The following is a 26,992-nucleotide window of genomic DNA, read 5'->3' as shown; positions in this document are numbered from 1 at the left end:
TACACTTCAAAGAAATCCCTTTAATATAACAACACTTCGTATTTCTTCAATGATGTGAATAAGTGAAACAATGATAACTAAAGAGTGATTTTATTGTCTTTTATCACCTGGAGGTTATAGGTGCTGTAAAAATGGAAAAAAAAAAGAAATAAATAGCTGTAGATTTAACACAGGCATCCTTCTAATTATTCACGGATGTGGCTTCACTACAACGTTTTTATTCCAGGTTACTTCATTCTTCGGATTCTCCTGGCTTACGGATATCATCGATCTTCAGAATCATTCTAACCATTTGCGTGGCAAGAGAAATCTGTTGCTTTTTGCCAATCAAGGTTTCAATGACGTGTTGGTGCTTCATGTCTGCAATTCAAAATACACGTGATCTGAATAACGCCGAGACGGTCACTAAAATAAGTTTACTATTTAAGAATCACTTTGATTCTCACGGAAGCAGCTCAAAATTAAATTCTGCACGATTAAATACCAGCCCAGAACTAAATTCCAAATGATGCCTTGAAGCCCCAAACAACTAATCTACTACTGCCGATTAGGTGAAGGTGGTCTCTTCTAGTTCCATGTAGGTAAAATCATTCTGGCATTTGCAACAAACATCCATCCATTTGCTCTAATCTATAGGTCACCGAACACACCAGAAATCAAGACAAAAGCTATGGATCGATTATAGTTCGGTTCCAATAAATACATGTACTCTGCCAGAAAATTCATCACCAGTGAGGTACTTATAAAGCAGATGAGATTTTTCTGGGAAATCCCCTTTCAGAGTGCTTAAAATTTAAGAACTTTAGGCCACTTCTCCCTACTAGCTAGTTTCCCAAACTTCCACTGTTCCTCCTTCAAACTGCTTTGGCATTTAAAAGTAAAGGTGGCCCAAAGAAAACAAAACCAAAAACCCACCACAGTCTGATTGTAACGGAAGTTTTTTAAAGAAATTAAAGAACACCCTTCCAGCTGATTGCTCAGATTACGCAACGTAGTCCTAATTAACCAAATGACACAATCGCAATACTTCCTTCCCCACAAAATGTCACAGAAGAGTTTCTGAATCGTGAAGTAGGTGAAATAAATGACCCCTTCAAGGAGATAGCGTCTTGAGGAGATGAGAGGGTACCATGTACCCTTAAATTAGAATACTGTGTTAAGGGGTTTGATTGACAATGAATGGGCTGGAGTTGTTTACCATTGGTTCCCTTGTGTAAGCAGTCAATCCCAAGAGCAGGGTTCTTCTCTTTCACTTGTCTAGCCCGAACTTCAGTCATTGTCTGGATGGGGTTCATACCACTGTTTTCGGAGAGGGCCATAGGGATGACTTCTAATGCGTCAGCAAATGCTCTCATAGCATACTGCTCCAAAGAGGGACACTACAAATAACAAAAAAATCCCGCTGCACGTTACCACAACACACTCTGTTTGCGACAACGGTCGGGGGTTATCCAGATAATAAAAACAAAGACAATTGAGACCTTGAAAACCAAGCCTTTATGACACATTAGAAAATGGACCCTGACACAATTTCAATTGTATGGATCCTCCTTTCTCATCAGTTTCCTGTTCCACTCTGGGAAGCCCAGTCTTCCTGATCAGATGTGTAGTGAAGAAGCTTGGTCGGTAACCGAGAGCTATTCTAAGTCTAGTAGTACTTTATATAAAATACCTTAAGGTGTAGACAGAATAAGTACTCTGGATAATAGAAAACAGCAGTTCACACACACGCAGATGTCATCTCTCTACAGGTAGCTGGGACTGTCATATCACCGGGTTTTCCCTGCATTTGATTTTCTAACTTAACTGAGAAGCGAAGGACCGTCCCTCAAGAAACATACCTTATCCGCCTCTTCACCAACGGCCAAAGCACAGGATATCTCTGCGGCGCCCCCTCCGTACACAATGCGATTATCGCGAACTAGGTTCCGGATCACACACAGTGCGTCATGGAGGGATCGTTTTGCTTCCTCAATGATCTTCAAGTATAAAAAACCAAGTATGAGCTCACACTGATTTCATCATAACATTATTCAAAAGTAATTTAAGTTCTGTCCCTCTGGCTCAAAGGCTGCGTGTGTGTATATACATACACATATATACACACACCCACATTTTATGTTTTATACATTCACCCATATGAGGAAAAGGCACATGAAATATGCATGTGATTCTTTGGCTCTAGTTAATTTTACCTAACAGCACGTTTGACTTCTTGGGAAGACTCTTGTTCTATCCTTTCAAAATAGCAAGCAATCCACTTGTGAGAGCACTTACCATCTTATTTCCTCCTCTTATGAAGATGGTCACTGCTCTGGAGTTTTTGCACTGCTCAATAACAAGCATTTTATCTTTTGTGGTCCCAAATGAGATCTCCTTAACAATGCCAGCAAAACCCAGTTTTTCAGCTGTAAGTTCTGAGAACCGTGGAACAATGCGTCCTCCAGTTGCAATGGCGATCAACTGATGAGGACAAAGGAGAAGAACGTTTTAATAAAGCCATCCTTCAAAATAACCTGATAAAGGGTGTCCGGCAACATCTTAAGGTCACATCTCTTCCAAGAGGCCTCCCCCAATTAAGCCCTCTTTTTCCTGATTCCCTTTCCCTTCATCTAATGCACTTGGATATGAACCTTATTTATAAATTTATTTACATTAATGCCTGTCTTCCCTTCTAGATCCTAACCCCCTTGCGGGTAGGAAGCAAGCCTACCAATTCTGTTGTATCGTAGTCTCACAAGTGCTTAATACAGAGCTCTGGACACAATAAGCACTCAATAAATACCATCGATGGACAGATCTACGTAGTTTCATTCATTTACCTGTATTCATTGAACGCTTACTTTGTGCAAAACACTGTACTAAATGCTTGGGAGAGTACAATATAACAACATTCTTGCCCACAACGAGCACAGTCTAGTGGGGGAGATAGACATTAATATAAATAAATAGATAAATATTCTTAATTCCCACCTATCAATACTTTCATTCCTGCCAGGCACTTTTTTTTTTAGTATGTCAAGGATCACAGTACAGTTTTAACAACTGCAAGTAAGTAAAAATGTCTTGCAGACAATTCAACCATTCCCTAGAAGGTCTCTGGAAGAAATCAGCAAACTTTCAGAAATATTCTTACTTCAATTTCAGGTCCTCCTACCCAACGAACTGCAGGCAATTCATTCTGAAGGAGTAAATGATTTGCTTCATCATCAAAGCCCCACTGGCAAATCGCTAGGTTAGCACCAGTATCTTTTATCTGAAAACACATAATTCTTTCATTACTACAAAATACAAATAAAAGTGAAACCGATACCAATCTACAAGAGCGTTATATTTTATCTTACTCGTAAAATAAACATTCTGCTATGGGTGACTTTAATTGAAACGAGTTCTACAATATTGGCTTTTCAGCCAATGTCAGTAATGTCTTCTTCAAATTCAAAAGACAACTAAATACATACCACTACTGATAATTGTGGCATTTGATAGATGTTTATTATGGGCCAGAAGCACTGTACTAAATGCTGGGGCGATACAAGGCAATCAGATTGAACCAGTCCCTGTCCCACATGGGACTCACAGTCTAATACCAATAATATCTGTGGTTAAGCACTCACAAGGTGCCCAGCATTGCACTTAGGCTGGACACAGTCTAAGTAGGAGGGAAAACTGGTACTTCATTTCCATTTTACTGACAAAGAAACAGAGGCACAGATAAGTTAAGTGACTTGCCCAAGATCACATAGCCGGTTAGTGGCGGATCTGGGATTAGAACTCAAGTTCTCTGACTCCCAGGCCCGTTCTCTTTCCAAGTACTCTGAGTGATTCGCCACTTAGGCTCTCGCTTGAGTGTTCCTTCCAAATATACTTGATACAAAAAGACTCACCTGCTTAATCATCTCTTCAAACTTCTCTTTCTCATATTTCTGTAAGGCTTTGTAATCTTCCACAGATGTTACGTCGAGCTTATGCTTTGTTTTAGGTTTAGGTGGCTCAAACGGGCACGTGAGGATTGCAATTTTAGCATTTTTCACTTCCTAAAATTTAGAATAGAGAGTTTTATTCAGTTGTACAAAAGCTGGATGAGGAATTCTAACCATCAAAAGAAACCCACTTACTTTAGGCATCTGCGGATGGCTAAAATCCTTATCCACAATCACTCCCTTGATAAGTTGAGTGTCCTCAAGGCGGCCTCCCACTTTACCTTCTACTTTGATGAGTTCAAAATCAACATCTCTGCGCTCTAAATCTGCTACCGTCAGAACAGCATTCACTGCAATTTCTGCCATTTGTCGATGACAGCTGTTGATTCTAAGAAAAAATGACAACACCGTGAGATGACCTTTGAGATTTAACAGAGCAGTTAAATCTTGGGTTTTCTCTTGTTCTAGTAACATTCTTGCTATTTATGTAATAGCTATGGCCTGGGTTTCATCTGTTTTTTATATTTACTGCCCTCAGGTAGACATCCATAAATTATTTATTTATAATAATGTTTGTCTCTTCCTCTAGAACGTAAGCTTGTGTGGGCAGGAAACACATATGTAGTAGTGTATTCTCTTAAGCGCTTAGTACAGTACTCTGCACACAGAAAGTGTTCAATAAATACCATTGAGTGATTTCAAAAAGACATCAGAGATTTATGATAACAAGCAGGGCATGGAAAACAAAAAGAGATCAAGAATTAATGATCTGCAGAGGCTTCTCCCAAGCCTCTTATTCTTTTGCACATAAGACAATCAATTTCCCTATTCTCTATTTCCATTTTTAAAGCCTAAATAATTTCCAGAAATCTTCTTTCACCTTTTCCTCAATGTCCCTCCTCTGCATTTGCTTTATTTTTCAGGTAAACCCCTTGGGCTCCATATACTCTGATTCTGAGCCATGTGAACTCCAGAACAGGCTGGGGCCCTGCTAATAACTATATATATTTTTATTACCCTATTTATTTTGTTAATGAGGTGTACATCCCCTTGATTTTATTTATCGGGATTATGTTGTCTTGTTTTTGTCCGTCTGTCTCCCCCGATTAGACTGTGAGCCCGTCATTGGGCTGGGATTGTCTCTATCTGTGGCCGAATTGTATATTCCAAGCGCTTAGTACAGTGCTCTGCACATAGTAAGTGCTCAATAAATACTACTGAATGAATGAATAATAATCAATTGGCATGCAACCAAGTGCTTTGAGAACAGTTGGAACTGATTAGAAAATATTTTAAATGACTGGCCCAGCAACACACATGGCTAGCCAAACATTTCACGAAGGAACAATTTCAATTATTTTGGAAAAAGAAGTAATGAAGATACTAGACACTGTCTTGCTTTAAAACAGAAGGACAATGTTTCCACTGTATGTGGATTTGGGAACCCTTGAGTATTTGGGCTTTGGAACTGTCTGGGGAGTCCTTGATCCAACATTTGCTACAGAGCTACGTATTCAGATCTTCCTCAGGTTTAATATATCAATTTACCCATTTGGGGGTGGGAGAGAGGAACGGCAACATTACCGAGCATAATGATCACAGGGGCCACTTTCACTGTATTATTTTGTTTGCTACATTTGAAAAAATGATTTTTTGTTTACTGTGTTAACTGTACTCTCCCACCCGCTTTAGTATAATGCTCTGCCCACAGTAAGAGCTCAACAAGTATGACTGATGAGTAAAAATCATTCCAACAACTCAACTGAGAACCAAAACCTTTTACCTTCATCCGTGTGCGGGGGAAAAGAGAGGTCACATAAGCCAATTTTTACTAGAAACTTACACTTTGGAACCAAGGGTGGTTTTGGCCGTCTGAATGAGTGGCTCCGTGTTGTTGATGTCAACGGGAAAACTGTCACTGATCTGGTCCAGGTGTTCAATGGCAATGCGGGCAGCCTGTTCATAACCATCTGCGATTCTGATGGGGTGAATGCCGCGATCTAATAACTGCTCCGCTTCTTCTAGCAAAGCCCCGGCCAGAACTAGAAATAAAACAAATGAAGAGATCAATTCTCTCCTCCTTATGATAGTCAATAAAGTAACGTGAGGTGAAACACACCTGATTGAAGAGTCAAGGGGAAATCAATACTTTAGTCAAATAGCTGCAATCAAATGTGGCCACTATTATTCATAAGGCAAAATAGTTCAAACGAGGAAACGATTTTCTTACCGACTACTCCTGTAGTTCCATCCCCGATTTCATCATCCTGTGATTTGGAGAGTTCCACCATCAGTTTAGCAATCTGATGATCCACATCCATCATACTTAAAATGGTGGCTCCGTCGTTGGTCACGGTCACATCGCCATCTTTATCCACCATCATTTTATCCAAACCTGAGAAAAACCGAAGGTTAGGCCTTGGACTTAGTAAATAAAATTTATTTTTTTAAAAAAAGCATTCGCACTTACCATTGGGGCCAAGTGATGTTCTCATTGTATTTGCTACTGCCTTTGCTGCCATTATGTGAGACTAAATAAAAAAAAAGAAAAATTAAATTGTTGTAATCTACCACTCTATAAAATAATAACTATGGTATTTGTTTAGTGCTTACTATGTGCTGAGCACTGCTCTAAGCTCTGGGATAGATACAAGGTAGTCAGGTTGTCCCTCTTGGGGCTCACAGTCTTAATCCCCCCTTTACAGGTGAGGTCACTGAGGCAGAGAGAAGTGACTTGCCCAAGGTAAAACAGCAGACAGGTGGCAGGGCCGGGATTAGAACCCATGTCCTCTGACTCCCAAGCCTGGGTTCTGGCCACTAAGCTGAAAGAACTGGACAACAATCAATATTTTTATGCTATCCTTTCTCAGTCCACTATGTGCAGCTGAATATCAAAAATCTAATTCAATTCTAGGTTAATTTGGGTGTGCGCTTTTTTCCCAGAAGGCTTTTTGTGCGTATTTTCTTAAGTGCTTGCTACGTGCCAGGCACTCTACTAAGTGCTGAGGTCGATACAAGACAATTGGGTTGGACAGAGTTCCTGACCCACAAAGAAGGTAAGTGAGTCACCCAGGGACAGATAGCAGTTAAGTAGCGGGGCCAAGATTAGAACCCAGGCCCTTCTGAAGCCCAAACCTGTGCTCAATCATTCATTCAATCGTATTTATAGAGCGCTTACTATGTGCAGAGCACTGTACTAAGCGCTTGCAAAGTACACGCGCTTAGAACAGAGCTTAGAGAAGCAGCACGGCTCAGTGGAAAGAGCCTGGGCTTGGGAGTCAGAGGCCATGGGTTTGAATCCCGCGTCTGCCACTTAGCTGTGTGACTATGGGCAAGTCACTTCACTTCTCTGTGCCCCAGTACCCTCATCTGTAAAATGGGGATTAACTGTGAGCCTCACATGGGACAACCTGATGACCCTGTATCTCTCCCAGAGCTCAGAAGAGTGTTCTGCACAGAGTCAGCGCTTAACAAATACCAACAGTGCTTGGCATATAGTAAGCGCTTAACAAATACCATCGTTTATTATTACTCTCCACTAGGCCACGCTGCTTTTCTACATTAACATAGTTTTACCGACCAAAGTGTCCCCCTTCAGCCTAAGGCACAGTGATAATAATAATAATATTGGTATTTAAGCGCTTACTATGTGCCAAGCACTGTTCTAAGCGCTGGGGTAGACACGGGGGAATCAGGTTGTCCCACGTGGGGCTCACAGTCTTCACCCCCATTTTACAGATGAGGTCACCGAGGCACCGAGAAGTGAAGTGACTTGCCCACAGTCTCACGGCTGACAAGTGGCCGAGCCGGGGTTCGAACCCATGACCTCTGACTCCAAAGCCCAGGCTCTTTCCAGTGAGCTTCTCAGTGCAGACTAGACCTGTTTTCATAGGGCCAGAATAATACGGACACGCAGCACGTTCCTTTACTGCTACCCTAGCAATCAAAAACTGAGTCGAGGCACCAACACTGGACTAATTCTTCTCTCTCTTTATCCTGATGCCCCGAGTATGAGGATGACAATTTGCGCAGCTGCTCTGGCGAACCTCCGGGACCCAGAAGGTAGCCATGGACTGGAGAGCCAGAGGAAGTATTGGCTTTAGCCAACTTACTGAACCATACACACAACTGTGTGTGCCCACATACACAGAAGCAGCGTGGCTCAGTGGAAAGAGCACGGGCTTTGGGGTCCGAGGTCATGGGTTCAAATCCCGGCTCGGCCGTTTGTCAGCTGTGTGACTTTGGGCAAGTCACTTACCTTCTCGGTGCCTCGGTTACCTCGTCTGTAAAATGGGGATGAAGACTGTGAGCCCCACGTGGGACAACCTGATTCCCTTGTGTCTACCCCAGCGCTTTGAACAGTGCTCGGCACATAGTAAGCGCTTAACAAATACCAACATTATTATTACAACTGCGCACACACTGGGATAGATCCTTAAAATGGGATAAATCCCTCAAATGCTCGACGATAAGACCATTTCATGACAGAGTCCTTCTAACGAGGACCCTGTCTCACGAACTATGGACCTCGACACATTTTTTGGAACTTTTATTTAGGTTTCCCAAATGAGATGGGTCTGAAGCAGCACTAGGAATCCTAACAAACGTAATGAGGACACAAGACTTGCCCTACAGATCAACAGGCACGACCGATTGTTGAGCTCTTTGATTTGACACGGGGCATTAAGCTTTTTCTACATGCTCCCCTAGACCAAAACTCCTCGAAAACGGGACCCGTCGTTTTTCCAAGTGAGTAAAAGCCGCCAACATGTCGTAGTTTCAGTCCTCTCATGGGGGTTTTAATCGATATTAAAATTAAAAAGTTTCTAGCTGACAGGTCGGCCAGGATGGCAAGAAGCGGCAGGATGGAAGGTGCCCGGGCTTGAGAGTCCTAAGGACCTGGATTCTAACCCCCATTCCACCGCTTGTCTACCAAGTGACCTGGGGCAAGCCACTTAACTTTTCTGCGCTTCAGATACCCCACCTGTAAAACAAATTAAGGCTTCTCGACCTTTCTTGAGCGCACATGGCAGGACCAAGCTCACCCCACGCGCAGGCGCACACCACCTCCTCTTTCTCCCCCCCATCTGCGCAGGCGCACACCACCACCACCTCTCTCTCATCTGCGCAAGCGCACACCACCTCCTCTTTCTCCCCCTCCCGATTTACGCAGGCGCACACCACCTCCGCTTTCTCATCCCCCCATCTGCGCAGGCGCATATCTCCTCTCCCCCCCCCCCCCATTAGCGCAGGCGCACACCGCTTTCTCTTTCTCTCTGCACATCACCTCCACTTTCTCCCGCCCCCATCCGCGCAGGCGCACACCACGTTTCTCGTCCCCTCATCTGCGCAGGCGCACACCTCCACTTTCTTCCCCCCCATCTGCGCAGGCGCACACCACCTCCTCTTTCCCCCTTTCCCTCCACCCGCCCCCCCCCCCCCCAAGCCTCCCGTTTTTCGGCTCCGGAGACTACCTTAAGGGCCTCGAGTCCCATAAGTCGGGACTTGCGGTCCTGATCTTTGATGATGAGAAAAGGACGGCCATATTCATCAAAGGCCAGAGTCCCCACGGACGACATGCTGCCGCAAGACCGGCTCCCGGCAACGGGCTGGGTCGAACTGCACGGGGGCGGTGCTCTCGCGACAGCACGCCCTCCGAGCGGGGCGCGCAGGCGCAGAGCGGCCCCGCCGGAACTTAATTTTCCGATGTGAGACTAGTTTCGCGCCGAGCTCTACCTTCTGGAAAGGGCCGTCGCTAGACCCTTCCATTTGCAAAAACGGGGGGGGGAGTAGTTATGGGGGTGTTCGGCGAGCGAAAAAGGTGGTGAAAAAGCCAGGGTTTTAAAAATATTTCTTTAAGAGAGACCAAAAGGTACGAATGGTGTGGATTTAGTGAGAGGAGAAAGGGTTTAGGAGTTCGAAGGGGATTTTGCCCCCCGCAAGACTCCCCCGTTGGGGAAATGGCGTGACCCGGTTGAGCCGGCTTGGAGGAGATCTCGCGATGTTTGGAGGAGGAGGAGGTGAGCCTGCAAGCGCGTTGTAGCGGTTTCTGCTATTAAGCGGGACCGGCTAGGCCTGGGGAGGGACAGCGGGGTCCTGCGCCCCCATTCCTCCGCCCGGCCTCGGGAAATCGATAATCATCGTAATAATCAAAATAAAATGACGACGATGGTATTTGTTAAGCGCTTCCTATGGGCAGAGCACTGCTCTAAGCGCTGGGGGAGATCCAGGGTCATCAGGTTGCCCCACGTGGAGCTCCCAGTCTTCATCCCCATTTTCCAATTTTAATAATAATGTTGCTTGGGATGAACAAGTCGGCAACAGATAGAGACAGTCCCTGCCGTTTGACGGGCTTACAGTCTAATCGGGGGAGACGGACAGACGAGAACAATGGCAATAAATAGAGTCAAGGGGAAGAACATCTCCTAAAAACAATGGCAACTAAATAGAATCGAGGCGATGTACAATTCGTTAACAAAATAAATAGGGTAACGAAAATATATACAGTCATCAGGTTGCCCCACGTGGAGCTCCCAGTCTTCATCCCCATTTTCCAATTTTAATAATAATGTTGGTATATGTTAAGTGCTTACTATGTGGAGAACACTGCTCTAAACGCCGGGGGAGATCCAGGGTCATCAGGTTGCCCCACGTGAAGCTCCCAGTCCTCATCCTCATTTTCCAATTTTAATAATGTTGGTATTTGAGCGCTTCCTATGTGCCGAGCACTGTTCTAAGCGCAGGGGAGACACAGGGTCATCAGGGTGTCCCTCGTGGGGCTCACGGTCTTAATCCCCATTTTACAGATGAGGGAACTGAGGCCCAGAGAAGTGAAGTGACTTGCCCAAAGTCACCCAGCTGACAAGGGGCCGAGCTGGGATTCGAACCCATGACCTCTGACTCCAAAGCCCGTGCTCTTTCCACAGTAATGTTGGTATTGGTTAAGACTTTACTCTGTGCAGAGCACTGCTCTAAGCGCTGGGGGAGATCCAGGGTCATCAGGCTGTCCCACGTGGGGCTCAGTCTTCATCCCCATTTTCCAATTTTAATAATAATGTTGGTATTTGTTAAGCGATTATTATGTGCAGAGCACTGTTCTAAGCGCTGGGGGAGATCCAGGGTCATCAGGTTGTCCCACGTGAGGCTCCCAGTCTTCATCCCCATTTTACAGATGAGGGAACTGAGGCCCAGAGAAGTGAAGTGACTTGCCCACAGTCACACAGCTGACAAGTGGCAGAGCGGGGATTAGAACCCACAGCCTTTGACTCCCAAGCCCGGTGTCTTAAGGGGGCCGAGGAGGTGGAACTAGTGTTGTGCTTAGAACAGTGCTTGGCACATTGTAAGCGCTTAACAAGTACCGTAATTATTATGAATGTGCTTCCATCTGCTTCCTCCAGGACTGGTCCCAGCTCTTTCTCAATTCCCCAGTATGCTGGATGGCTCGGGAGGTAGCTGGGACAATACTGGGTTTTTATAGTCTTTGAACAGTTTTAGAATAGAAAAGTATAGCTAGCTGGTTAGGTGAGTATGCCTTGTGCCTCCTTACTTTTAAAATACTAAAATATTGCGTATGGATTGGAACCTGCTCAGTTGAGGTCTCATGGTATTTTGGGATGTTTGGTGCAGATCTAGAAAGCCCCTCCACCTCCCATTTCATCAGTCGTCGAAAGAGAAGAAGGCAAGCTGGGGAAGTTCAACACAAATTCAGTCCAGTTCAAGGCAACAGTGGCCCCCGACTAGAGAGGATTACAACTCTGCAGAAACCTCTATGACCATTTTGCAATCTAGAAAGGTGTCCTCGGACCACTTAAGAGTAATGTGCCATCCCTAGAGAAGCAGCGTGGCTCAGTGGAAAGAGTCAGAGGGCATGGGTTTGAATTCCGGCTCGGCCACTTGTCAGCTGTGTGACTGTGGGCAAGTCACTTCACTTCTCTGTGCCTCGGTTACCTCATCTGTAAAATGGGGATGAAGACTGGGAGCTTCACGTGGGACAACCTGATGACCCTGTATCTACCCCAACATTAACAAATACCAACATTATTACTGAATGTATTGCACTGCATCTAAACAAATGGGAAAATACAACAAAAGCACAAGACGTGTTTGCTGCCCCAGAGGAGCTTCCAGTCTAACAAGTTTTAAAAGTTCTGGGGCCTTAGTAGTTTTCACAGTCTCAGGATGCAGCTTAGGCCAGGCTGAAATTTTTCGATTCAGTGATGTTTTCTTTTTGTCCTGCCTTCCTTCCCCCTTTCCCTTCTCTTCCCTCAGCACATAAAACTGGTCAGCTGCCTCTTCCATCTTGAGTTCCCAGCATAAGCCCCTCATTGGGTAGGGATCGTCTCTATCTGTTGCCGAATTATATATTCCAAGCGCTGAGTACAGTGCTCTGTACATAGTAAGCGCTCAATAAATACCATTGAATGAATGAATGAGTCTTTAGTCAAGTTCATTGAAAGTTGACTTTTCCTTTTGTGCAAGATATTCGGTTCTTCCAATTTTTACCAAATAGACTATTTCGGGTTCCCAGATTGATAAAAGTATCTCGATTACTGGAGTTCGCCAAGGTTGTTAAAAGCTAATGATGGCTTTCCTTAAATTATAAAGTGAGGAAAATCCCTGAGTGTTCTAGAAGATAATTAGGGTTTAATTTAGAATCGACAGCTTTAAGCAAGTAGTATTAAGGATCATGAAGCAGGAACACCATTTTTAAAAATAACCGAAGCCAGGTTTTCGGGTGTGAAACGGTGCTACTGAGGACTAAAAAAGTACACCTTAATGGGTTCTAATTCTAATTAAGCATCTCTGTAAAAAGTACCGTTACCTGTTAAATAAAATATTGTCTGACCATTAATTTATGGCTATCCTGGAGAAATATTAAGAGCAACCAAACTAGCATGGAAAACTAATTGCTGCAAACACAAACCTGTGTCTAAAGAGGAAGATCATCAGGATTTTTAGCACACACTCCTGGTGCCTTTGCACGGCAGCTGCGCTCATGTCCCCTGAAGGAGCTGTTCTGGTTTATCAACTAAAAGTATCTATTATGAGATGTCTTATATTGTTATTTACATAAGGGTAAGTGTATCCAGCTGTCTCCCGGCTGAGAAGCTGTGCAGTCAGGTGGATAGCGGGGCCTGGGAGTCAGAATTTAGTGAACTCCGGATCTGACTTCTTTGCTGACCTGTGTAAGACTTCTCCACGTTGGCCCATTCTATAGAGAACAATATTTCATCAGGGAATGGGGGCAAATAACTAATTCAATTACGAATCAGTGCTTTTATGGTACTTTCCTCTAAAGTGCTTACAATGCAGTCAAAATATTTAACGTTTCATTTTTTAACATATGCTCTGGGCTGTAAGGGAGCTCAAAAGGCCACCTCCAAACAACCTCCACCAAGAAGAGTTCGTGGATAGGCGCACTTAGGAGGAGATAAGATTTAGGTGTTGGGGAGAAGGGGAGCAAAAGAGTATTTTTTTTCATGATATCTGTGTAGTGTTTGTCAAGCACGGTTCGAAGCGCTGGGGTAGATACAAGTTAATCAGGCCGGATACAGTCCCCGCCCCGCATGGGGCTCACAGTCGAGGAGGGAGAACAGGGATTGAATTCTCATTTTGCAGAGAACAGGTACTGCAGTTGAGGAGACAGGCACAGAGACGTTCAGTGACTTGCCCTTGGTCACACAGCAGGCAAGTGGCAGAATCGGGCAGTGGCTCCAGGCCCGTGGCTTCTCCGGTAGGCCATGCTGTTTCCCCGTCTAACGAATTCTACCGGTGCTTAATGGAACTCAGTGATAACCGGGTCACAGCTACTGGATGGTGCTGAAGTACTGCTCTGAAAAAGAACAGGTCTTCTGCTTCAAGCTGCTATTGGATTAAAGTTTTTTCTACAAAGTTCAAGAAGCGTGTGAATAAAATGAGTTCCTCAATGCCTTTTATTGCCATGGTGTCTTCTGACCAACTGGCTGTCCCCAAGTACGGGAATTTCAAAACGGAGTCTTCCAGAATGCAGCTGAATGTCTCACGTGATGACTTCCATGGAGTCAAATGACTAATATGGAGTTGACTTCAAATATAATGTTAAAGCTGGGGATTTTTTTTGTGAATTATTGAGGCAGCCTGCTCCCGTAGAATGAGTCTGCCCAGTTGTAACATGAAAAATGATGGACTTCTCCCAAACTTTTCCCTTTGTACTAAATATCGTACTTTTTGAATGTGTGAAATGATTTACATATCCAGGATTTTTCTTCTGACACTCTTCATAAGAGGTACATTCATTGAATGAGGATAACACTAAGAGGCCAATAACTCAATTCCTTTGCTTAATTTTTTTCAGAAAGATTATTACACCGGAAACTTGGTGTTGTTTTAAAGAATATGTTGAATAAAGGGGAACTATGAATTCTTATTACTGTATTTACATAAGCATCATTTGTTAGGAAAAAATGCTTGCATTATCTCGCCTGCTAAAACGCTTGTTCATTCGGTGCCCGAGATAATGTTATAGCCCAGATGACAAATTTAATCTTTGCTTAGTGGCAGGATTTGTGGTATTTTTTTAAATAATCACATGACTTGTGTTCCCAATTTTCTCTAAGTTGTATTCATGAGCTCTATAATAGAAATCAGCCCTCTGGCTGAGGACTTTCCCTGTCCCCAGGGATCTGTGTTAAAAGATAAAACTGATAACACTGATGGTTGGATAATTATATGGTTATGTGGCTATGTTCTCATCAATAAATGTATGGGATTCATACTCAAAATCTGTACTTGTGTTACTAGATTACTGTACCCATAAATCTACTCCAATCCAGATAAGAATAGACTGCCTTCCATTTTGCATTTATTCAGTGCGCAGTTCCCTTAGATGCCTATGGTCATACAAAAACAATATGCTAGAAAGAAAATATTCTGGAATCCATTAATATAATATAATTTCCTCTGAGTCACTTGAATATTTTCAATAGGATTTATGGCTCTTATTTGTGCCCTTAGATTTTAAAGTAGATTATATTTCATTTTTATTCATCATAGTTCATTCACAGTTTGCTGTCCTTCAAGTTGGATGAGATCACGGATGGTGAGATTTTATGTATGTGTATGTGTGTCTGCTAAAACCAGTGTGAGACTGACAATCCTTCACACCGTGCTTATTGAGAAGCTTCATTTGCTGCAGTTGTTACCCACGGTGCCAACTTCTGCTTCCCGTTTCTTCCTCTTGGTTCCACGATCTTCCCCAAATCCCTGCCCTATGTATGAGTAGAAAAGCATTCTATCATTTCAGTGATGTGATAGATTGTTTGTCCCTTTCTAGATGCCTGTACGATGAAGAGGAAAGAGCTTCAGGAAGGAAAAGACGCAAAAGACGATGCGTTTGCCAGTTCTGATGCTAACCATTTCGAGAAAAGAAATTGGGGTCTCTTGATCCCTGGGGTTGTTGGAGGGACACTGGTGGCTCTGTATGCAGTTGCAACTCCATTTGTAACCCCAGCCCTCCGAAAGATTTGCTTGCCTTTTGTACCGGCGACTTCAACCCAGATCGAAAATGTTCTGAAAATGTTACAGCGGAGAAGTGGATCCCTGGTAGACATTGGCAGTGGTGATGGGCGTATTGTGAGTTTCATTCTTAAGTGTTTGACATACCTATGCAAAATGCTATTATACTGGGAGTCAGGGTGATGACTGTTTCTGGGGAGGAACGTGCTCCTGGTCATGGCCACGGCCTCCCTCCCTTCCTCCTTCTCTCCCTTCCTCTTGCCCTCCCTTTCTCTTTCCTTCCATCCCTCACCTTTTCCCCCTTCCTCCCCTTCCTCCTTCCCTTCTGACTCGGAAGGTTTGTGGAAACCCCCGTGGTAGGTGGGAGACTTCTCCGCACGGCCCTCCCCTCGGGTGGAAGGGACAAAGGATTCCCCCCCGGTCTGAATAGTGCAAGGTGAGCAGTCCTAGGGGTGAGGGTCTGGCCCCATCCATTACCACGGGTACCAGGCCTCTTGGAGGTTGCCCCAACCTGGCCACTGACTGTCCCACCTGGCCGTGGGCCCTGGGCAGACTACCGGTCGCAGCCTCCCCCGCCCTCTCACCCCGGCAGCAATGGATCGGATGGAACCCAGTGGCTTTGCACCACAATGTAGACTGTGGTGGCCACGCTGTGCTCGGCCACAGATTACCCACTGTGGGGTGTCCGGTGATGGACCCCACTTAGCTGAAGCTCTGGATGGTGATTTTAATAATAATAATGATGATGGTATTGGTTAAGTGTTTACTATGTGCCAAGTACTGTTCTGAGCGCTGATTTAAATGCCCCATCCACTTTCCAACTGGAGAGAGGCATTTAGTTTCAGGAAGAGCCAGATATGACTCCCAAACCAGGTGCCACAGTAGAAGCTCTGCAACGGCAATCTCAATTGGTCAGTTGGACAAACTCTGGGCAGTTCTTGGATATGGTGAAGTGTGATAGGCAATAAGAAGCCTGCTATAAAAGAATTTGATTTTGGACCAAATTTTGGCCGGACTAGGACACGGTCTTGTCTTTTAACTCTCATGTCATGCTGATTTTCTTCTCGGGTTTGAGCGAATGCTTTTATGTTTCTGTAGGTGATAGCAGCTGCAAAAGAAGGATTCAGAGCCGTCGGTTACGAGTTAAACCCGTGGCTAGTGTGGTACTCTAGATACCGAGCTTGGAGAGAAGGTGTACACCACACTGCCAAATTTTACATTTCAGATCTGTGGAAGGTACGTACACTGACCCTGTCTCTGGAGATCAGTCTTTAAAAAGTGCAAGTTGTGGTTAAGAAGAGCACAGGTTGTGCTCGGGTGCCAACTTCTGATGGTGGGGGTGAACTTGGGGGTGGGGCTTTGAAGGGGAGGGCAAGGGGGAAGAGGAAGGAGGAAGGAGGATTAAAAGGGGGAAAAAAGTAAAGAAGGGGGTGAAGGAGGAGGAGAAGAGGACGCAGGAGGACAATTTAGATGAATTAATAGTAATAATAAGATGAATTGGCAAGATATTCAATTTGCCTGCCATTTTGTCTTCTCTTTCTGCTCTGTTTGCCCTTCCTGGTTGGACTGTGGCCCCGGGCCTTCTCCTCTCTGCACCCCTGAGATTAGGCTGTTCACCGACTTCACCCCATCCAAGCGCGTGCCCCCGGCGATCTGGGGGACCTCAGGAGGACGAGGCAGGGGCTGCGTCCTCCTAGTAGCCACTGCCATACAGTGACTGCACCTCCATTGCTTGCCGCTGCATTCTTGCCCCAGCGGCCACCCACGCGACCTCTGCTCGTCCCCCCATGGGTCGCCCAGGATGGACCGGATTGGGGGTGGAGAGAGGCAGATGGGTCAACCTACAGAGCATTGGAAAGGGGAGGAGCGGCCAGTCAGTCAGCCGTACTTTTTGAGCGCTTACTCTGTGCAGAGCACTGTACTAAGGGTGCAGTATAACAATATAACAGTCACGTTTGCGAGTCTGTCCTGTTTCTCAAGTGGATGGATTCGCAGACATCATAAATGTAGTGCCGATTAATGCGTATCATGCAGTAGCCTGACAGTTAGATCTCAGTGGGAGTTCTTATTGATTATCACTTAGGTTATACCCTTGTCAATCAGTTCTGCTTTATGTGTGGCTTTTTTTTAAAAGCAGTGACTGTATTAAATATGCAGTAACAGTCCTCCTTGTGCTTTGTATTTTATGAGCATTTAAAACTCCGCCAGGTGTAGGCTACTTTCCATGGAGTACCTGGAATGTTAGCTTTTCTTACGTAAGATTTTTCAGGTTTAACAATATTAGTGTTTCACTTTCCAAAATTCATTTAATGCATCAATAACTGGGATTTCCACGAATCAGCATTTCATGGCTCTGCTTCTGCAGTGTTGTAGTAAACAAATACCTGCCCTGCAATCTCTCTTTTTTCAAATAAAATGGGAAGTTTTCCGGGTTTAGTGTTCGCTAAAGAATTACTTACTTTTTTCATCTTGAAGACTGGTTTAATATTTATGATAAAAGGAAGAGGGATGGAGCACAGAACTGAAAAAAGTTTCAACAGTCGAAAGTGAATTAAGATAATTCTGGAGTGGCAGAGGTAGAAAGTGCTTGTGATTGCTTGCAAAATTCTGCTTTTATTATAAAAGAATAAATGCAGACCGTCAACTCGTACTTGTCACTGCATCTATTCAGAGTATGCTTAGCTTTCAGTTTTCACATTTAAATGGATCCCAACTTTTTTTTCCATATAGGTTAGTTTTTCACAGTATACGAACGTCGTTATTTTTGGGGTACCTCAGATGGTAAGTGTTTTCTCTTTTTCCCCACGTCCTTATGATTATTTTGATAAAAAACCCCGTGACTGCTTATTGATGTGTCGCAGATTGTTTGCATTGTCGATGTGCGATAAAACACAGGATTTTGCTTCAGGCTCTAGCAAAGTTTGTAAAGTTCAAGATGTTGTTACATTTAAAATTCTCCTTCAGATAAAAATCTCAATTATCTCTTCATGACTCGAATTTCCAGTTGGGAGTACTGCTTCATGGGGTCCCAAACTGTAATATAGTTCAAAATCGGAATGGTATGACCACTTACACGCAGCTTAAATTACTTGGAAAAGTTAATGGAATGTTCACTTGGAATTGATCATTCTTCAGATTTTTCAGTAAGATAATTTTCAGGGCGGATGAGCATTGACTAGTTTCAATTTACCTCTGTAGAATGAGCCGCCAAAGAACAGAATATTGAACTTTGATTACCTACTTTCAGAAGTGAAAGTACCGGAGCAAAGTATTGGTGGGTAGTCTGATTATCCTTCCCAGTCTTTGGAAAGATTAGCACGATGGGATGTTTTTTATACAACTGCTGGTTTGCAGGCCACTCGAGGAATCTGTTTTTCGGTTTTAGAAAATCGATGTGTATCGCTTTAACTGTGTAGTGAAGTTGTGTGTGGTTATTTAAAGTTTTTATGTAAATACATTTTTTGTTTTTGTTGAAAGCTTTTTGTTGAACTCATTCAGACTAATCTTTCCAAGAATTGTCATTTTTGTTCTCAGTACACGGACTGGGAGCGTCCGTTTTATTTTCTGTACAATTTAAGTACGTTATATTGAATATTCAGTGCTGTTTATCTTTTTAATTGGTTCAGATGTTTCCTTCTCTCTCTCACCTCCCATAATTAATCCTCACCTCTCTTGACTTTTGGGGTTAAAGGTGGAGATTGGTTTATATGCCCATCTCTTCATTTCAGCAATGAAGAGAGTAAACTGGCAACAACCTAGAACATAATTGTACTTTCAGTAATTTTGAAATCACCACAGCATTTAGATCATCCTTATGCGATAGTCTTTAAAGCATTCATTCCGCTCGCCCCATCGAACCTCACCTCACTAATCTCCTACTCCAGCCCAGCCGGCACACTCCGCTCCTCTAGCGCCGGGTTACTCACTGTGCCCCGATCTCCTCTGTCTCACCGCCAACCCCTTTCCCTCGTCCTCCCCAAGGCTGGAACTCCCTCCCCCACCATATGTACCAGACCACCAGTCTCTCCACCTTCAAAGCATGACTAAGGTCACATCCCCTCCAAGGGGAAGCAGCGTGGCTTAGTGGAAAGAGCCCGGGCTTGGGAGTCAGAGGTCATGGGTTCTCATCCCCACCCCGCCACTTGTCAGCTGTGTGACTTTGGGCAAGTCACTTAACTTCTCTGTGCCTCAGTTACCTCATCCGTAAAATGGGGATCAAGACTGTCAGCCCCACATGGGACAACCTGATAACCTTGTATCTATCCCAGTACTTAGAACAGTGCTTGGCACATAGTAAGCGCTTAATACCATCATTATTATTAAGGGCCCTTTGCCAATTAAGCCCTCTTTTCGCTCTCCCTCTTGCATCGTCTACGCACTTCAATCTGTGAGCCGTGGACACTTGAGTTTTGCCCCTCCTCTTCCCCTCAGCACCTAAGTACATATCTTTAAATTATACGTTATAAATTATTCATATTACAGTCTGTCTCCCCCTCTAGACTCTAAACATGTTATGGGCCGGAAATCTGTCTGCTAATTCTGTTGCAGTGTCCTCTCCCAAGCGCTTAGTACAGTGCTCTGCATAGAGTAAGCGCTCAATAAATATGGATTGACTGATGTTCTTTTTCATTTTTAGGAGGTAAGGGGACTAGGTGTTGGTTTTAATAAGATAAGAAATTTTCAAACTCTGGTATTATTTCTACTCTTGTACCTCTTTTAAAAAAAGTATTTTTACCCATGGAGCAGAAATTATATGAATTGATACAATTTATTGTTAGTAATGAGTTGAATTCCAGGAGAGGGCAGTAGTCGCCTTTACTAGAAGGATCGCTGCACTTAGGATACAAAGAAAATACAGACAGTGGATATTAACAAAACTTGCTTGTAGATAAAGAGACGGTATTTTCCAGTTCTTAAAGTAGGAGAGGATGAGGGGCTTCCAGGGAGAAGGCCAACAGTTCAGGTAAGTGATGAGAGAAGGAGAGAGAAAAAGATGAAAAAGGGAGAGAGGGGGAGAGAGGGAGAGAGAAAAAGACAGATGAAAAAGGGAGAGAGGGGGAAAGAGGGAAAGAGAAACATATCCACAAAGGAGAAGGACAAGCGCTCACACAGACAGATGTGTTTGCAGAACAAAGCAACAAGAACACGATAAAGTAGCAGCTGAATGCAGTCGCTACTGTTTCCTTGGTGAAGTGCCTAGTCAAGACTGCACAGGGAAGCAACATGGCCTACTGGATAGAGCACTGCCCTGGGAGTAAGAAGGACCTGGGTTCCCGGTTCCACCACTTGTCTGCTTGGGCAAGGCACTTCACTTCTCAGTTTCCACATCTGTAAAACGGGGATTAAGGCCGTGAGCCCCATGTGGAATGTGGGCTGTATCCAAACCGGTTAACCTTGTATCTATCCCAGCACTGAGAACAGTGCCTAGCACATAGTAAGTGCTTAACAAATACCATTTTTAAAAAAGTCCATAGGCACTGCTTCTATGGGGCAAGCAGAGGTGGGACTCGGTAGCTCTTTCCTCTTTCTACAACTATTGCTTGGCTCAATGTTGGGCTTCCCACTTTCTTGCCAAACTCAGTGACGGCCACAGCTGTCATAGCCACCGAAGCACGAGGATAAATTTTGTCACCTGATGTTGCTTTCTGGTAGTGGGCAGGACCAGAGATCAAGGGCAGGATTTTCATGTTACCAAAGGGATGGATGACCATTCTTTTGGAAATATTGGCTGTAGGGGAATCTGGATGCTCATGCTTTTCCGTGTCACCTCAGAATACCTACGCCCAGAGCAGGCACATTTTTTGAATGCATTTTTCTAGTGGAAAAAAATTATTCTAAGGCAGGCAGCACTCTGCTCATAAGTAGGCCCCAAATTCTACCTATGGGGAAGCCGTCACTCCGGGGAAACTTTCTGCCTGTTTTAACTAGTGGGCCTGCACTTCGTCGCTGCAACATCCAGTTTGGGGTGGGCTACTGCCCTTGAGAGCGGCCCCCATGTCTAGATGCTTTGCCTGTAGGGAGGGAAGAACGATTATTACAACTGCCACCTCTCCCATTCTGTCATCTTGCAGGCAGTGGAGGAGTCCTAGCTCCATTTCAGCATAATCCAAGGTTCCTGGACTCAGTGTGTGACTTCCTCATCTTATATCCAAACCACCTCTCCCTCTCTGAGGGTTTGGCCCCTCTGATTTTGCCAGCACCAGAGGTCAGCTCTTTTATCCCCTCTTAGCTGTGGGGGGAAAGAGACCCACTCAGAAGCAGAGAGGTGTATGAGTCCCATCCTCCTGAACAGGTCCTGTCCAGTGAGCATGTTGATGGATCCCAGAGGATGAGTGAACCACTTCCTTGGCAAAGTTGATGGGGTTTCCAATGAGTTGCCAAGTTATCCCTGTCTGTTGCCAGTTTTTCATTACGCAGGGGATGGTGGATAGTGCCTGCTGCCCTCAGGGAGAGTAGGAGGATCCTAACTAAGGGTGAAAGCCCTGGGAAGTTTGGGTCCAAATATCTATAAGCCACCCTCCACCCCCTGCCAGCTCAGGTAGGAGGAGAAACATAGTGCTGCCTACCTTACCTTCAAAAGTCACTCATCTTTCAGATGCCCTTGCCATATTTTTCTTTTTCCCTCCTTGCCTTCCTAAAGATTATGATTTTATTGTGGAATTTATTAAGCATTTATTATGTATAATGCAGTGTTCTAAACACTGGACCAGATGCCAGATAATCAAGTTAGACACAAACCCTCTGCCACATGGGGCTCACAGATTAAGGGGGAGGGAATAGGATTTAATCCCGCCTTTTACAGATGAGGGAACTGAGGCTCAGAGAAGTTAATGACTTGCCCAGGTGGGATTCGAACCCAGGTCCTCTGACTCCCAGGCCTGTGCTCTTTCCATTAGACATGGCTTCTTCCTCCTCTTTTTTTCTGCTCCTTCACCTCTATTTAACCTACTCACCATCTTGGGTTCCTTGTTACAATAAATCTGATGAGTAGGAGCACTAATCAACACAGCTCAGAAAAAGGAGTGGCAAACATTTAAACACAAGCGTGTCCTCCAGGCTATAGAAGGCAAATCGAAGAGCACCACATGCAAGAAAATCATGCATTTATTTCACTTACAGGAAGAGAAACACTCATCTGGATGATTTAACTTCTCAAAGCCAAGGTGGCTGCCAAAAACACAATGCCTGTAGTATTTATACACCTTTCCTACCTCTTTCCCCATAGGTTACTAAATTTCATTACCAAGGAAAGACCAGTTAAAATATTGCCCTAATTTTAGCCCAGGAGTGTCTTACATTTTTCAACTTTATAACTAGAGCTCAGAAAGAGCAAATACTAGGGTGAAATCATTTAAAAAATACCATCAGCTCCTTTGATGTAGAAGTACATATCTAAGCATTCAATGGGACTGAGTCATTTATTCTTATTAATAGCTTTTTGGAGAGCCAATTTATCTTGAGACTTTTGAGCTCTTCAACCTACGTTATTTGAAGTTTTCAAGGTATAATTGGACTATGATGAGTTAGTGTCACTTTCAAACATAATTGCGTGTGTGTAATTTTGCCTTCTACTAAAGCAGACATACTACATCACTGCTTTTTGTGTGTGATATCAAGAATTAGATTCATTGCACATTTATGTGTAATTTAGTCAGTTAATTTCTTATGATGTAAGTAGTTCCTTTCATTTTCACATTTATCTTGACTCAGCACAAGACAGTTATTTTTATGTAAAAGACCTTAAAAAAGAAAAGAACATTAGTAAGATGAAGAAGCCTGGTATTGTCTTTTTTATGAGCAAAATTACCATATGAAGCCCTTGAAATTTTAGAAAAACAGCAAATACTCTATTCTTTGGCATATTTTAAGGCATTTTATTTCCAGGAAAGGAGCTCAAGACATTTATCCTACTAGCTGTAAAATGATAGTTTGGAAATATTCCAAAATTATCAAAATTCTCAGTAAGATTTTTATATATGTCATTTGGGCAAATATTTTGTTAACTTTTGATCTTAATGAAGTGGTAAACCCATCTCACCACAACTACTTATAAAGCAAAGGGTTCTCCTCAAAACTCTGTAGAATGATTTTTGATTAACTCAGTACTAGCTCTGAAAATACATGGTGAGTGTTGTTGGGTATTGTTACTAATTTGCTTCCTTTCTCATTGCTCTATTTCAGGGTGGAGTGGGAAAACTTGAAAACTGAAAAAAATAATTGTTTACAGTGGCTAAAAAGAAATAATTATTTCTTTCACTTAGTAAGTCAATGAAGTAACTAACAAAGCATTTATAACAAAGCAATCATAAAAAAACAAACCTGTTACAAGATAAATAGCAGCAATTGTACAAATAGAGATAAAATGAACTAGTATTCATTTTCTTAGGTCAGATTTGATATTAATTAAAAGTGGGAGAAATTTCCGCAGTGTAATACTATCTATCTAGTTTTCTAAAAGCATTTTTCCAGCCGAAGCAATATGCTTTTGCACAAATGAGATGTAGGTTTGACATATCCATTAATCAATTCAATAAAACCCATTGCCAATGGTAAGACAGGTAAATCATTGTAAGGTGCTCTTGATCTTACAAGTTGTTATTGAATAAGATTTAGCCAAACCCAGTGGAAGATGTAGTGTTCTAATTTTTAAAGTGCTTTAAGATGAGCATATTTATAATTTGCTATTTTAAGGTCTGCGGATAACTGCTGCTTCTTGTTCCATAGATGCTGCAGTTGGAGAACAAACTTCAGTTAGAACTCGAGGAAGATACTAGGGTCATTGCGTGCCGGTTTCCTTTTCCACACTGGACTCCAGATCACATTACTGGGGAGGGGATAGATACTGTATGGGCATATGATTCCAAGTCATTTCAAGGAAGTGGAAAGAGATGTCCAGAGATACTCAGTCAAAGAAAAAAGACACACAACCGAAACATCTCCTTAAGTGTTAAATGCGAAGATCTTCGATTGGCGCTGTTGACGTCCCTGTATTGACAAGAAACCTACCGAGACGACAGCAGGCAGAAATACGAACTGGTCTTCATGTAGATATCCCGAAGTGATGGAGCCAGAAATCACAGAACGAAAGAGTACGTGGTCAAGGATGTAGGTAGATTTTTAAACCCCAAAATTAAGTCCTCCCAAATGTCAAGTATTTTGTCATATACCTTGTAGATTCTCAATAGGAATTAATGGACAGCGAAAATGATGAAATAGACCTGTGGGTAGAGATTTGAGAAAACAGTATCCTTTTGAAAACTGAAATCTAGAAAAAAGCAGCAGTACTTCTGTGCCTTGAAATACGTGTTTTCTTAATGCGTTGGTTTGTGAACTTAAATTTTCTCTTTGAGGATATTTTATTCTGTTGCAACTCCAGAAACTCTAATCACACAAGTTTCACTATTGACAGCTTCATTGTGTTTGACAAAGTTGTCAGTTGAAAGCCTTTGAAGAGGCATTTAAATTTAGGAATAGATTTGGCAACACCTTTTCTCAGACTACTGGAGGGTAAATGACGGTGTCTGCCTAGGATAAGACTGAAGGTAGGTTGAAAACATTTCAAGGATTCTGCGATGGCACTATTGACATACGTCTATCCAGGTAAATGTTAGGGGGAGTTGCCATTTGAACCTGTGGTCACAATTCAACACAGCGGGGCTGAGATTAGGTTGAGTTTGCAGCCAAAGTGCTTGCATTGTGAGATTGTGTTCTTCCACGTGCCTCCTAATTAGCTCACCTGCTTCACAGGTGCTGGTGGTTCTGTTGCCCCTCTCCTCACCCCGCCCTGTTCATCCATCTACACCCTGTCTAAAAATCAATCTGTATCCCAGGGCGGTAATAATAATGTTGGTATTAAGCGCTTACCATGTGCAGAGCACTGTTCTAAGTGCTGGGGTAGACCCAGGGGAATCAGGTTGTCCCACGTGGGGCTCACAGGAGATATGCTACAAGACTGAGGGATAGGAAAGTCTGAAACACTGTCAGTCCATCAGACTGATGACAGGGTTCCGGGTGTTCCAGATTGGGACTGGTCATATTTGCTTTCGCAAATTATGGTCTTGTCTGAACATCACCTCGTCTACTGTGCTGGTGTGGCATTTGGATTGTGTTAATACTGTATATGTTATGGGTTTTCTCCTGGGAAAAAAAAAAGTCTTCAAAAAACATGCTTATTTGTGCAGATATGACCATCATTTACAAAGACCCTCATACAGAATTGTTGATTACTCTCTTAATGTTGGAGCGCGAGCAGATTTCTATCTTTCCTATAGCTCTAAAGGCTGCATTGAGCCTATGGAGGAATATCATAGGAAAGGCAAAACGAAGGAAAATATATATAGGGAGTCACGATTTTTATTATGAAATAGCACATTACACCTCAAGGGGATTCCTGTTTAGCATATAAATTGGCTGATTGGTCATAATATATTTCAAAATGTCTTAATGATAAAACTTTGGTGATTAAATTAACTTACTCCCTTGACCGGAAAGCTGATTTTTTTTTTCCAAATAAGAAGTAACCAGGAAAAAATACTTCTCACACTAGTGATCCTGGAATTTCTTTTTTGAAGTTAAATTATAATGACAGTTTTAGCAGCTTTTTGTTGCTAAGGAAGGAAAGTTATTCATCAATTATTGGTTTACCTGAAGAGCTCAGTTATTGAGATGCAACTCATTTAGTCCTCACAGCAACAGAAGATATTCATCAAAGGTTTGTTTCTCCTACAACGGAAAGAGCCAGAATTAGATTAGATATTGTGTCAGTAACAGATGCCAACTAAAACTCCTAAACAAAGAAGTGACAGAGTTGGAGGCCTATCTTTTTGCTGTCATCTTATACCTTCTAGATACGTGTATGTAATTACATCCTTTTATTTTGGCTCTCCTACTCTAACTCTTTTGAACTATATTAATGTGCGAAAGCACCATTAACCCAGATAGATGGCCGCAGTACTATAGTAACAGACTTTCGGTAAAAGAGATTCATTTTTTCTAAATGAGAGCCCAGGTCAGAAATGAAGCCAAATTGCAAGGACGTATGAACTATAATAGTGGTTTCTATTGAGCCCCTAAGCCTAAGGAACTTTTACATCACCACATCATCATCATCATTAATAGTACTGCGTGCCTTCTTTATGCAGAGTACTGAAAAAAGCATGTGTGTTTTTTGACTTTATGTAACTGGAGGCTCAAACTGATGTCTCAGTGGAATTTACTGTGTGCAGAGCAATGTACAGAATAAGTGGACACGATCCCTGCCCTCTAAGAGCTTGCACTCTAGACAGAGTCTAGAATAATATCTAGAAAGACATGAATTACCGAATAGTGCAGCCTACTTAAAAGATGCTATTAAAAATGTAATACCTTCCCAATCAAAAAAATATTTTAAAATATCGACCGTTTTCCTGGAAGTCGTCAGTCCGTCACTTATACAGCTTAGATAAGACGATGCTTGTTTGACATTGGCCTTGACCCCAGGATCGGAGACAACAGCTTCAACTGTGCTCTCTATAGCATAGTACAAGGTGATACAACCCTCCCAGAAGAATATATTAGCTTGGCAGAGTAGTTTTGAG

The 26,992-nt window shown here is 43.1% G+C and overlaps 2 protein-coding genes across 2 annotated transcripts; one reads left to right on the top strand and one right to left on the bottom strand.

Annotated features, from left to right (window-relative positions):
* On the bottom strand, positions 1-9,502 carry CCT5 (chaperonin containing TCP1 subunit 5). Its single transcript, XM_001515149.6, has 11 exons — positions 9,398-9,502; positions 6,394-6,454; positions 6,154-6,318; positions 5,767-5,965; positions 4,119-4,311; positions 3,888-4,037; positions 3,137-3,256; positions 2,278-2,463; positions 1,842-1,979; positions 1,199-1,379; positions 1-360 (listed from the first exon to the last, which is right to left on the bottom strand). The coding sequence occupies exons 1-11, from the start codon at positions 9,500-9,502 to the stop codon at positions 233-235; spliced, it is 1,626 nt and encodes a 541-aa protein (XP_001515199.1). The 3' UTR covers positions 1-232.
* Positions 9,501-25,899, top strand: ATPSCKMT (ATP synthase c subunit lysine N-methyltransferase). The gene is made up of 5 exons (XM_029053641.2): positions 9,501-9,943; positions 15,235-15,533; positions 16,515-16,652; positions 18,147-18,197; positions 24,141-25,899. Exons 1-5 carry the CDS (start codon positions 9,925-9,927, stop codon positions 24,408-24,410), a joined length of 777 nt encoding a protein of 258 aa, XP_028909474.1. The 5' UTR covers positions 9,501-9,924; the 3' UTR covers positions 24,411-25,899.
* The last annotated feature ends 1,093 nt before the right edge of the window (positions 25,900-26,992 follow it).

The sequence above is a fragment of the Ornithorhynchus anatinus genome, chromosome X3 (genome assembly GCF_004115215.2).
Source record: "Ornithorhynchus anatinus isolate Pmale09 chromosome X3, mOrnAna1.pri.v4, whole genome shotgun sequence".
NCBI classification, from domain to species: domain Eukaryota; kingdom Metazoa; phylum Chordata; class Mammalia; order Monotremata; family Ornithorhynchidae; genus Ornithorhynchus; species Ornithorhynchus anatinus.
This window is presented reverse-complemented; position numbering and strand designations above follow the sequence as displayed.